At 45.3% G+C, this 13,245-nt stretch overlaps 1 protein-coding gene across 1 annotated transcript in view; it reads right to left on the reverse strand.

Annotated features, from left to right (window-relative positions):
• Window positions 1–6,313, reverse strand: part of DYRK4 (dual specificity tyrosine phosphorylation regulated kinase 4) — a 43,238-nt gene extending 36,925 nt beyond the window's left edge. The window contains 2 exon segments of the mRNA XM_018049063.1: window positions 2,284–2,377; window positions 5,682–6,313. Coding sequence (XP_017904552.1) covers window positions 2,284–2,377; window positions 5,682–6,313 — 726 coding nt within the window.

Consider the following 13,245-nt stretch of genomic DNA (forward strand, 5'->3'; position numbering starts at 1 on the left):
CTGAGCGACTGAACTCAACTGATTACTATCTAGAGCATCACCCATTTCTCAAAGACAGCTGAAATCAATTTTCTAAAAAAATTATTGGATTATAGTTGATTTATAGTGTGTTAGTTTCAGGTGTACAGCAAAGTGATTCAGTTATACATATATTACGTATTATATATAAACTTGGTTGCTTCCCTGGTGGCTCAGATGGTAAAGCGTCTGTCTACAGTGCAGGAGACCCAGGTTCGAGCCCTGGGTTGGGAAGATCCCCTGGAGAAGGAAATGGCAATCCACTCCAGGACTACAGCAAAGTGATTCAGTTATACATATATTACATATCATATGTGAACTTACATTTACACATATACATATATTCATTCTTTTTCAGTTTCTTTTTACATACATTCTTTTCTCATATAGGTTATCACAGAATATTGAGTAGAGTTCCCTGCGCTATATAGTAGGTCCTTTCTGGTTATCTATCTTATGTATAGCAGTGTCTGTAATTAATCCCAAGCTCCTGATTTATCCCTCCCCCCTCCACATTGTCTGAATTCAATTTTAAAAGCCACACTTTAAAAAACTTTCTTGACTGAAATATTATCAAGATCCACATTGAAAAATACTTACATATTAAATTATTATAATGCTACCTTTATAACATATTATTAAATATCATGAAATAAATATAAATTATTATTAGTTTATTTAAATATGTGAATCTTTTCAAGACTTGTTTGCATCAGTTGTTAGACTATCCTTATAAATTTAAATAGTATTTTTAAATGATGCTGTCAATTTGTGAGTTAACAAATGACAACATATGTGAATTTAGCTTGAATATGATTTTTTATTTTATTTTTTGACTGTAATTGCAGCAGAATTTTCTTTCCTTAAAATTAGTTTAAATAAATATGTGAAGAAACATATAACAGAGTTGCCATTACTCATCAAAGAGGCATGGGATAGACTTGTTAAGAATATGGGTTTGAATTTTATCCTGCACTCACTTGTTTATGGCCATGAAACAGTTAACTTCACCTAAATCTTAGTTTCCTCGTCTGTAAAATGGAGACAATAACAGTATTGGCCACTAAGATTTCTGTGGGAGCTATCTAAACACTCAACAAGCTAAATACTCAAGCAGCTAAAACAAAAAAGGTAAACTGCAAAACTCAATTTTGCCAAAGTAAAATCACAACCAAGATCATTCTGTTTGCATATTTTAAAATGTGAACAGAATGTTACCTTTCTTATAATGTCATATTTGCTGTAGGTTTACTATTTCAAATATGTTATATTAATTTTTGTTTTATCAAAGGAGATGTTTTGGTATTCATAAATCTTTTGCAAATGTATACACTGCAAGATGTTTTTTGTTGTACATGATAATAGTAGGGGTAGGGATGGCGAACAATGGATTTTCCATTAGGGTATAATTTTATGAAGTATAATCCCAAGGGAGGAAGGCCAGGGTTAAATCTGGAAAATTTCTTGGAGGACGGGGCCTAAAAGGAAGAAGCAGGTAGTGATGGCCTGCAGAGGAGTTTTCACTAGGCCTTGGGTAGCTGCTGGACTCGCTCTTCCCACTCAGTGATGCAGGCAGGGTTCAGGAAGTCAAACCAGAATGCTCTGGGATAAAGTCTGCTGCAAATTTTTCAGAACAAAGATCCCAGGCAATACTGCCTTGTAAGTAAGTGATAAAATCCATACTAAAGGCATTAGATTAGAAAATACACCTGATTTAGAAGTTGACCTTACAGAGGGCAGGCACAGTGTCACCGTATCACAGTATTGGTGCCGTGGCATTTTGCTAGCTTTCGAGGCAGAGTAAAACAAAAAAAAACAGCATGACCGTGCTAGGAAAAACAGAAACAGACCTTTTCTGAAACAGTTCTTGGCTATTTGATCGAAACCAGGACACTTCCAGTACTGAGCCCAGATAAACAGGGCAGGGCTACAATCCACGGGGTTGCAAAGAATTGGACACGACTTAGTGACCAAACAAGACCAACACACAGAGCAGAATAAAAGGTGCTTTGGAAGCGACATTAACCCAGGATTCCTCACATGCAGGTCACCTGCTAGATTATTATCCTGAAGTCCTCAAGTTCAAGAAACCATACACTGGCCATCCAGCTTGTTTTCCCTCTGGCCCACCCAGACCTGGCTCTGCCCCTTCCCTTCCCCCTGTCACCACAGATGCTTGGGGCACAACAGTCCCACTGGGTCCTGAGTCCCCAAAACTTCACAACAAAACCTTTCTTCTCCCAAATGAAATGCAAGGGTCCTTACCTTCACAGAGGTGAGATTTTGTTTCTTTGTTGCTTTCAAAATTGGGAAGGATGTCAAACTGCCTTTCCTTGGCTTTTTAGCATCCATTTCAGTCCTGCAGAAGGAGACAAAAAGATAAACCAGTATTAGAAGTAAAACACAGCAAGTGCCCTACACACGAACCTTCAAGTTGCGAATTCTCAAAGATGCAAACGTGTGTTCACACGTCCAATCCCGGAAGTTAGCTCATGTGTCTGGTGTCCATTGTCACGTGCATGCAGCCTCTAGAGTTGGGTATGCTTTCGTGTACTTTACCTTACGGGCCTGTTGCTATACAGCATGAGAGCCTTGCTAATGAAGATCTGATGGGATTGGAGGCCCAGGGAAAGGACAAATGTAGACAAGAGGGAGATGAACAAACTGAAGAACAGAAGAGATACGCGACGCAGGAGATGACAAAGGGACTGTCTTTATTTCAGGAGGCACGGTTAGTTTTGGGGGGTTCAGGACCTGAATGTCAAACAGGGCACAAAGGCTGCAGCAGCCGTTCAGAACAAAGTCCAGCGCTACCGCACCATCCATGATGAGAGAAAAAAAGAGCTACTTCCCAGAGGTCACTGGATCATTTTTCCAAGAGGGGTGATAGAACTGAATCTGACAAGGAACCAGAAGCTGTGCTGTCAACATCAGGCGCGAGTGAGCTGGCAGCTTGCCCTCCGTCTCCTGTTGCTGACCATCCTTCAGCTCCACCCTCTCCCCCCTCCTCTGCCTCCTCCAGCCAGTAACTCTTCTTGCCTGGTCACTCGATGCCAGCCCCTGTGTGCCAGCTGTTGTGTTGTCCTATTGTACTTTCCAAGGCACTGTACTGTAAGCTTAGAAATGTTTTATTTACTTTTTGTTTGCCTTTTATGTGTTATTTGTATGAAAATATCATAAAGCTATTGCAGGGTAGTACTATATAGTCGATTGTGTTAGTTGGTGCCTAGGCTCACTTTGCTGGACTTACAAATAGGTTGGATTTAGCGAACGTGCTCTCGGAAGGCAACTCGTTTGTATGTAGGGGACTGACTCTGTAAGTAATGGTCCCCACCCCAGGATGGGAAGAATGCCGGGCAGCCTTGGAGAAGAGAAGGTGGCAGGTCTAATTATGGCTGAGGCACCACTGTTCCTCTTGTCTCCCTTCTGGTGGCCTACGTGGACACTGGATAACCGTACGTGCTCATGGCAGAAGGAGACCAGGGCCAAGGCAGGACGAGGAGCTAGGAAGGAGGTTAGCAGCTCAGGACATCAAGCAAAAAGCCCCACCTCTGTCTGCTGACTGCAGAGTAAACCATTCTCCAGCTGCCAGCATCTTTCCCCCTAAAATATGGACCTACTCATTAGCTTAAGTGATCCATGCTTCTTCTGGATTCACTGGGTCACATTTGCATCTTCTTCCTTCCAAGCACAACTCCCTAAATAATTAACTCATGGCAAGATGAAAAACTAACTCCCATAAGCTTATGGACTCTAGCTAACGTGGTGACTTGAGGAAATGGATGATCGAGTCTTAGAGGGTTCTCACGCCATCATCAACCTTCTGTCACGTCAGCAGACCTCCGCTGAGACTCCACTCCATCTCTTGGAAGCCCCCTTTCCAGCCCCTCACTCTAGCAAGAGCCAAGGGAGTTAAGAATCCACAGAATAGGAGCAGATCAGGCACCAAAGCAAATGTTATCACAGCTTCTGCAAACCACGCCAGCCATGAGTTCTTGAAGTGTTAGTCACTCAGTCGTGTCCAACTTTTTGTGACCCCATGGACTGACTGCAGCCCACCAGGCTCCCCTACCCATGGAGTTCTCCAGGCAAGAATCCTGGATTGGGTTGCCGTTTCCTTGTCCAGAGATCGAACTTGGGTCTCCCACATTGCAGGCAGTTTCTTTACCATCTGAGCCACCAGGGAATAAGCTCTTGGGGACACGCTAATAAGCGGTGACAGCACCATGATTGAGAAGTTATCCAGAGGAATACTGCTTTGAGAACTGAGATTTTAAGTTCCTATTATTTTTCATGGGTCAGAGTTTTCCTGCTTCTACAGCCCATCACTATCTCCTTTCTCTGGATTTCAACACTTTTGTCTATAGAGATCATTTTGTCACTTGGTCAACAGCGTTAGTGTTAATTATCATGTGTTAGTGCTAGTGCTAAGTCGATTCAGTTATGTCTGACTCTTCGCGTTCTTATGAACCATAACCCGCCAGGCTCCTCTGTCCATGGGATTCTCCAGGCAAGAACACTGGAGTGGGTTGCCATTTATGTGTCTGTTTGTATCTTGTCAATCTCCTGGGGACAGAAATGGTGAACTGGTATTTTATGTTTTATATTTATCATGGGGACAAGGACAGCAGCTTGCATTTGAAATCTCTTGGTACAAATTTGCTGAAAGGAAAGACATCTAAAACAGCTTAGGTTAATTTATCTGAAATGTTCAGATCGCCGTGTGCCAGATACTGTGCCAAGCATAGAAGAATCACATATAATAAACCAGAATCCTTTCTTTTAAGAGTTCAGAATCTGGTGGGCAAGACAGACTGTAAACAGTGACACCGCATTATTGCAAGCACAACAATCTTATACATAATGTTTCCTCTATGTATGAAAGTGGAAGTGTTAGTCACTCAGTCTTGTCCAACTCTTTCTGACCCCACCAGGCTAACCTGTCCCTGGAATTTCCCAGGCAAGTATACTAGAGTGGGTTGCCATTCCCTTCTGCAGGGGGTCTTCCTGACCCAGGGATCAAACCCGTGTCCACTGCATTAGCAGGCAGGGTGCTTACCACTGAGCTACCAGGGAAGCCTTTATCTATCTAGACCGAACTTCAAAGCCCAGAAAGAAAATACATCTTTTGAGATTCGTCTGTTGTAATTTCAGGTTCTACTGCAGTAGATCTTTCTGCCCGGGGACCACATTCAGGGAAGAGACTGTGGCAAGATACAACTTGCAGGGAGTCCCTTTACAGTTCTGGGAACAGGAGATGGTGTATTTAACATGCTGCTTCTGCCAAAGAGAACTCCTTAGCTTCTATGCAGTTCTCCCTGATACTTTCCATGGTCCACAGATTCACAGATGCTTAAGAGCTGGAAGAATTTTTAGAAGCTATCCCACCCCACCCCACCCCCCCCCGCCTCATCCCACCACTGGTGTGAATAACCTTCTCAAGAAGATTCCAAGTAACCACGCATCTCTGCTTGAATATTTCTGGAACAGAACTCACTGTTTTCCCAGGCAACCCATTTCACATCCAGCTGTTAACCTTCACATGGTTGGACCTCCATCAATGTCAATTGGAGAAAATGATCTTGAACAGCATCCTCTGCTGACACCTGTTCTCCTCTGCAGATACCTATTCCCTGCCGACAGCTGTTCTCCTCTGCTGACACCTGTTCTCTTCCGCTGACACCTGTTCTCTGCTGACAGCTGTTCCCCTCCGCTGATACCTGTTCGTCTCCGACATCTGTTCTCTGGATGACACCTTTTCTCCTCCGCTGATACCTATTCTCCTCTGTAGATACTTGTTCTCCTCCTTTGACACCTGTTCTCTGCTGACACCTATTCTCCTCTGCAGACACCTGTTCTCCTCCACTGACATCTGTTCTCTGCTGACACCTGTTCTCCTCCACTGATACCTGCTCTCCTCTGCTGACATATGTTCTCCTCCACTAACATCTGTTCTCTGCTGACACCTGTTCTCCTCTGCTGACACCTGTTCTCTGCTGACACCTGTTCTCCTCCGCTGACACCTGTTCTCCTCCACTGACACCTGTTCTGTGCTGACACCTGTTCTCCTCCACTGACACCTGTTCTCCTCCACTGACACCTGTTCTGTGCTGACACCTGTTCTCCTCCACTGACACCTGTTCTGTGCTGACACCTGTTCTCCTCCACTGACATCTGTTCTCCTCTGCTGATATCTGTTCTTCTCCACTGACACCTGTTCTCCTCTGCTGACAACAGCCTGTTCTCTGCTAACACCTGTTCTCCTCCACTGACACCTGTTCTCCTCCGCTGACATCTGTTCTCTGCTGACACCTGTTCTCCTCCTCTGATACCTGTTCTCTGCTGATACCTGTTCTCCTTCACTGACATCTGTTCTCTTCCACTGACACCTGTTCTCCTCCGCTGACACCTGTTCTCTGCTGACACCTGTTCTCTACTGACACCTGTTCTCCTCCGCTGATGCCTGTTCTCCTCCGCTGATATCTGTTCTCCTCCACTGACATCTGTTCTCCTCCACTGACACCTGTTCTCCTCTGCTGACACCTGTTCTCTTCCACTGACACCTGTTCTCTACTGACACCTGTTCTCCTCCACTGACACCTGTTCTCCTTCACTGACACCTGTTCTCTACTGACACCTGTTCTCCTCCACTGACACCTGTTCTCCTCCTCTGACACCTGTTCTCTGCTGACACCTGTTCTCCTCCACTGACACCTGTTCTCCTCCACTGACACCTGCTCTCCTCCACTGACACCTGTTCTCCTCCTCTGACACCTGTTCTCCTCCTCTGACACCTGTTCTCCTCCGCTGACACCTGTTCTCCTCCTCTGACACCTGTTCTCTGCTGACACCTGTTCTCCTCCACTGACACCTATTCTCCTCCACTGATACCTGTTCTCCTCCACTGACACCTGCTCTCCTCCACTGACACCTGTTCTCCTCTGCTGACACCTGTTCTCTGCTGACACCTGTTCTCCTCTATTGACATCTGTTCTCCACTGACACCTGTTCTCCTACACTGACACCTGTTCTCTGCTGACACCTGTTCTCCTCTGCTGACACCTATTCTTCTCTGCTGACATCTGTTCTCCTCTACAGTGCTACAAAGAGCACACTCACCCCCTCTTCTACTCAAGAGCTCTTAAATATTCAAAACAGTGACTTTTTGCTTCCCAGCACCTGCTCATCTTCAGGCATCTGTGCTTTCACATCAAATCCCTCTTCATTTGATAGAGTATCCAGGCAGGACAGAGAAAGTCTGGACTAAAAATGACCTCCCTTAAAAAGCCTACTGTTTGCTGGAATTAATGTTCTCTTCTAATCAACACTTTGTTGGGCAGCCAGAATTTTGCATCCCTCACCAGGTGACTGATTTTTTTCATTTTTCTTTTTAATTGGGGGATAATCATTTTACAATTTGGTGCTGGTTTCTGCCTTGTATCAACATGGTCACTGATCTTCAATTAAAGCAGACAAAACCAGTACTGGCTTTTTTCAGCTGTTACAACACATCCATGTTGGGTCTGTCTGTGGCCAGCACTGGTTCTCCACACGCTGAGTAGTGTGGATTACAGTTCAGGTGCTGGCAACAATAGCAGTTGGAAAGTGGCTGACATGCCAGAATCCCTTCACATTTATCATCATTCTCTTTGATAAGGTCCAAAACAGAAAAGGGAACTAACAGACTTGAGTCTCAGAACCAACTTGGCAGAGTCCATGTTTGGAGAATTCCTTAGAACACCTAGATTTTATGTACCTACATGTAGACAATTAAATCCCTCAAGCAAGACCGGTGACTGAGGACACTTCCACTGCTCTTTTGTAGCCTGAACTTCCTGTTTAAACAGCCTCACACTTTTGCCAAGTCTCCATTTAAGCCTGAACAGTGAAACCTGAGTTAATAACATTGTTGATCATCAGTCATCCAAAACAGGTCAAAGGGGCCGCAGGTTACTTAAGCCCTGAATTGGCTGATGGAACATTTCCAATAGCACAAGTTAATTACAGACTTTAAAAAAATCCCAAACTTGCACTGCTCATCTCCTTCTAAAAGAAAACTTTGCTAAGCCTGGGAATCACCCCCGAGTGGCAGATGTCCCCCAATAGGATGGCAGGCACGTGGGCTGCTCAGAAGAGGTGGGTATCAGCCAGAGATCTCTGGACATGAGCTGTGGGGTTGTGGGCCCACTTTTTATGACCAAGTCAGATGAGATGTGTGGTGAAGACAAGAAAGGGAGCAGCTCACACAGCTCAATATCAAATAAACAAAGCACCCAATCAAAAATGAGTGGAAGACCTAAACAGACATTTTTTCCAAACTAAGAGATATAGATGGCCAAGAGACACATGAAAAATGCTCAACACTACTAATTATTAGAGAAATGCAAATCAAAACCAAAATGAGATATCACCTCACCCTGGTCAGAGAATGGCCATCATCAAAAATCTACAAACAATAAAGGCTGGAAAGGGTGTGAAGAAGAAGGAACCCTCCTACATTCCTGGGGGGAATGTAAGTTGATATAGCCACTATGGAGAACAGTGTGGAGGTTCCTTAAAAAACTAAAAACAAAACTACCATATGATCCAGCAATCCCACTCCTGGGCATTTTGCCTATAGAAAACCATAATTCCAAAAGATAGATGCCCCAGTGTTCGTTCACTGCAGTGCTATTTACGATAGCCAAGACATGGAACCAACCTAAATGTCCACCAACAGATGAACGGATAAGAATGTGGCACACAGAGAGTAGAATATTACTCAGCCATGAAAAGGAATGAAACTGTGCCATTTGCAGAAACATGAGTGGACCTAGAGACTGTCACCCAGTGAAGTAAGTCAGAAAGAGAAAAATAAATATTGTATATTAACATATATGTGGAATTGAGAAAAATGGTACAGATGAACCGAATTGCAAAGCAGAAAGAGAGACACAGATGTAGAGAGCAAACATATGGATACCAAGGGAGAATAGAAGGGTGGGACGAATTGGAAGATTGGGATTGACACATATACACTATTGATACTAATAGATAACTAATGAGATGGCTGGATGGCATCACTGACTCGATGGACGTGAGTCTGAGTGAACTCCAGGAGTTGGTGATGGACAGGGAGGCCTGGCGTGCTGAGATTCATGAGGTCGCAAAGAGTCGGACATGACTGAGCGACTGAACTAAACTGAACTGAATGAGAACCTACTGCATAGCCCAGGGAACTCTACTCAGTGCTCTGCAGTGACCTAAATTGGAAGGAAATCCAAGGAAGACGGAATATATGTATACATGTGGCTGACTCACTTTGCTGCACAGCAGAGAGTAATACAACATTGTAAAGCAACTATACGCCAATAAAATTTTTCTAAAAAAAGAAAAGAAAGGGAGAAGAAAGCTCTGGGCCCCAAGGTATTGGGGTCAGGTCTAGAAACATGTCCAGTAGGTCTTAATGAGTTCTCTAAAACCCACCTCTCCCCATCCTGCACTCAGTCCAAGCCAGTGATGCAACATTATCTTAATGGAAAAGTATAACATATTGCTTGGGGCTGTGGGGGTACAGATTTGTTAATCTACACACCTGGGCCAACGGGAGAAGCTCCAATCTGAAGAAAGCAGTTGATAATCAGGAGGCCTTGGGCAAGTCACTTAGCTTTTCTCAATAAGAAAATGGGAATAAAAATTCGACTCTCCGCACACCCAAAATTTTTAAGAGCAGTTAGTGAGACTTTCAAAGAGCATTATACAAAAGTTAGTAAGTCTATAAGGAAGCAATTAAAATAGTGCACATTTAAGGTTTTTAGCTTAAGAAATACATGTCAGAGGTACACACGGCTAAATTTAAAATGGATAAGCAACAAGGATCTACTGTATAGCACACGGAACTCTGCTCAATGTTATGTGGCAGCCTGGATGGGAGGGGAGTTGGAGGAGAATGGACACCTGTGTATGTATGGCTGGGTCCCTTCCCTGTTCACCTGGAACTACCACAACATTGTTTGTTTACTGGCCATACCCAGGTCTCCCACACTGCAGGTGGATTCTTTGCCAACTGAGCCACCAGGGAAGCCCAGGAATACTGGAGTAGGTAGCCTACCCCTTCTCCAGGGGATCATCCCAACCCCAGGAATCAAACTGGGGTCTCTTACATTGCAGGCAGATTCTTTACCAGCTGAGCTACCAGTTCAGTTCAGTCCAGTCGCTCAGTTGTGTCCAACTCTTTGAGACCCCATGAATCGCAGCACGCCAGGACTCCCTGTCCATCACCAACTCCCAGAGTTCACTCAGACTCACGTCCATTGAGTTAGTGATGCCATCCAGCCATCTCATCCTCTGTCGTCCCCTTCTCCTCCTGCCCCCAATCCCTCCCAGCATCACAGTCTTTTCCAATGAGTCAACTCTTTGCATGACGTGGCTAAAGTACTGGAGTTTCAGCTTCAGCATCATTCCCTCCAAAGAAATCCCAGGACTGATCTCCTTCAGAATGGACTGGTTGGATCTCTTTGCAGTCCAAGGGACTCTCAAGAGTCTTCTCCAACACCACAGTTCAAAAGCATCAATTCTTCGGCGCTCAGCCTTCTTCACAGTCCAACTCTCACATCCATACATGACCACAGGAAAAACCATATCCTTGACTAGATGGACCTTTGTTGGCAAAGTAATGTCTCTGCTTTTGAATATGCTGTCTAGGTTGGTCATAACTTTTCTTCCAAGAAGTAAGCTCTTTTAATTTCATGGCTGCAGTCACCATCTGCAGTGATTTTGGAGCCCCTAAAAATAAAGTCTGACACTGTTTCCCCATCTATTTCCCATGAAGTGATGGGACCAGATGCCATGATCTTCGTTTTCTGAATGTGGAGCTTTAAGCCAACTTTTTCACTCTCCACTTTCACTTTCATCAAGAGGCTTTTTAGAAGCCCCCAATATAAAATGAAAAGTTAAAAAAAAAAAAAGGTTTAATACATGTCAGAGAAGGGTTATGTATAGGTCCTACACTCAGCAATGATGATCCGTGCTTCTTAGAGACATGCCTATTATCTGAGCACTTTGTCATCAAGGAGATAATGGGGCCAAACTTTGATATTATGATCCGAAAATGAAACGAATCCTAAATACACTGAGGTTGGGTTCTGAGGATGCAGCTGGGCTCGGATTGAAATCTGAAATAGCACTCGCCTTCTCCGTGCATTCACACCTGCCCTTTTCTCCCCAGACCCGCAGCCCGTCTCTTTTCCCGCATCCTGCCACTCTCGCGCGCCCCACCTTCCATCCCCATGGCCAGGACGTGTACCCCCGCCCCTTACTTGACGCCGGTGTGGGTGGGAGACGGGAGGAGCTGCATCGGGCCTGCGCAGACTGCGGGCGCTACGGGGTCCCAACCGCGGGCGCCGGCGGAGGGCCACACCCTGCTCCCGTCGCTATAGAAACTGTTTCCGCCCTTTTTGTGACTCCTGAGCTGAAAGGCTGGGGCTCTGGGCCGGTCCCAAACCACCTTTCAGCCGGGAGAGACAGCTCTTTTCCTCCTGCTCCTGTATTCTTGCCTCCGTTCTTTAAAGTTTGGGAAAAGAACTGAAGGACATTCTGAGGTTAGAGAGATTCGAGTTGATGCAACAGGCTCGTGAAGCGACCCCTCACTCTCTCCCCTTCACAAAAGTGTGGGGTTATCAGAAAGTGAAAGTGAAGGCGCTCAGTCGTGTCCGGCTCTTTGCGACCCCATGGATTGTAGCCCACAGAATTTTCCAGGCAAGAGTACTGGAGTGGGTTGCCATTTCCTTCTCCAGGGTATCTTCCTGACCCAGGGATCAAACCTGGGTCTCCTGCATTGCAGGCAGAGGCTTTGCCTCTGAGCCACCAGGGAAACCCTGGGGTTATCAGAAGCACATAGTAAAGGTTCCAGATAGGATTTATTCGTCAGAGGAACATTCTTCTGTGCGCTTACTCTGCACCAGCTTTTAAAAGCAGGAAAACCAAAAAGCTGAATGACAGCAGAGTTACCTGGAGAAATACAATGTGGTCCGTGGAGGAAACAGACATTCAAATAAAGCTTTTTGAAACAGCTGAGTTGGATATGGGTCTTCTAGCACAAGAAGGAATTAGCAATGGGAAAAAGGCAAATAAAATAATCTAAAAACCCAGAGCCACAGGTGCCAGCACCCAGTGTGGTGTGGCAAGGGTCAAAGGTGCACATGGGTAGCAGGGGACAAGGCTGAAGGAGGGGACAAGGGGCCAGCCTGACTGCTTGTGAACTAAACAGGCTGAGTGTGCGGATTTTAAGCAAAGGAGTGTTCTGCTCAGATTTTGTTTTACGAAACTCCCTCTGGCTCTAATGGGTTGAAGGGAGGACAGAGTAGCTTGCTCATCAAGGCAAGGATGCCCCTTAGAAGTAGTAAGTGATGGGAGTGTCAGAGAAAGGGTGGCGCCTGGAAAGAGAGAGCAGGAAATGGACTAGCGCTTGCTGACTGTATGGGACGTGCAGGGCACAAGTGCCCCAGGTCCCTCAGCTGACTGATAATGAGGCTGTTTACTAATAGGAACTACAGAGGGAAGACGCCTGGGCTGGGGGGATGTCACCAATTTAATGACGTACGATCAAGGGGCCAGACAACACAGCTGCGTAAAGAGCAAGTTCTGGGCCAAACAGCCTGACTGGAAGGCAGCAGTCACCTAGGTGACCAGGGGAACTTGAAGCTAACTCACGTTTTGAAGGAAAAAAGGAGCAGGGGGAAAGAATGGACTCACATGGAATATGATAGGGTGGTGAGAGCAGTGGGTGTGGGTGACACCGAACACTAGCAAGCTGCAAAGCAGTGAAGAGTAGGTGGGGAGAAAAGTACCAAAGAGTGGTGTCCTATGGCCCAGGAAACAAAGCGTGTTAAACAGGGCCCGATGAGCAGGGTCTGTATGACAGTGAGAAAATGTACCCTGGGTTTGACACCAGAACGGTCATGAGTGTTTTCTGCAAAGCCAGTTTGGGCACACTTTAAGGTAATTTTCAATAGGTGGGTTAATACCCCACACAGAGATAACAGGTTCATCAAGCTGGCCCAGGTGATTAATCAATGACATCAGTACTAGCACAGTATAGCTCTTAGTGTTTATTGTTAAACTGCAGTATAGAGAGTCCCTCAACTCCGTGTTCCTGGAAAGCATGCTTCCGGCCAGGGAGGGGGGAGTGGGTTGGGGATGCACCACAGTATAAACTATATACAAGAAAAGATATACAAAGCAGCAGTA

This window comes from Capra hircus, chromosome 5, assembly GCF_001704415.2.
Source record: "Capra hircus breed San Clemente chromosome 5, ASM170441v1, whole genome shotgun sequence".
In the NCBI taxonomy this organism is placed as follows: domain Eukaryota; kingdom Metazoa; phylum Chordata; class Mammalia; order Artiodactyla; family Bovidae; genus Capra; species Capra hircus.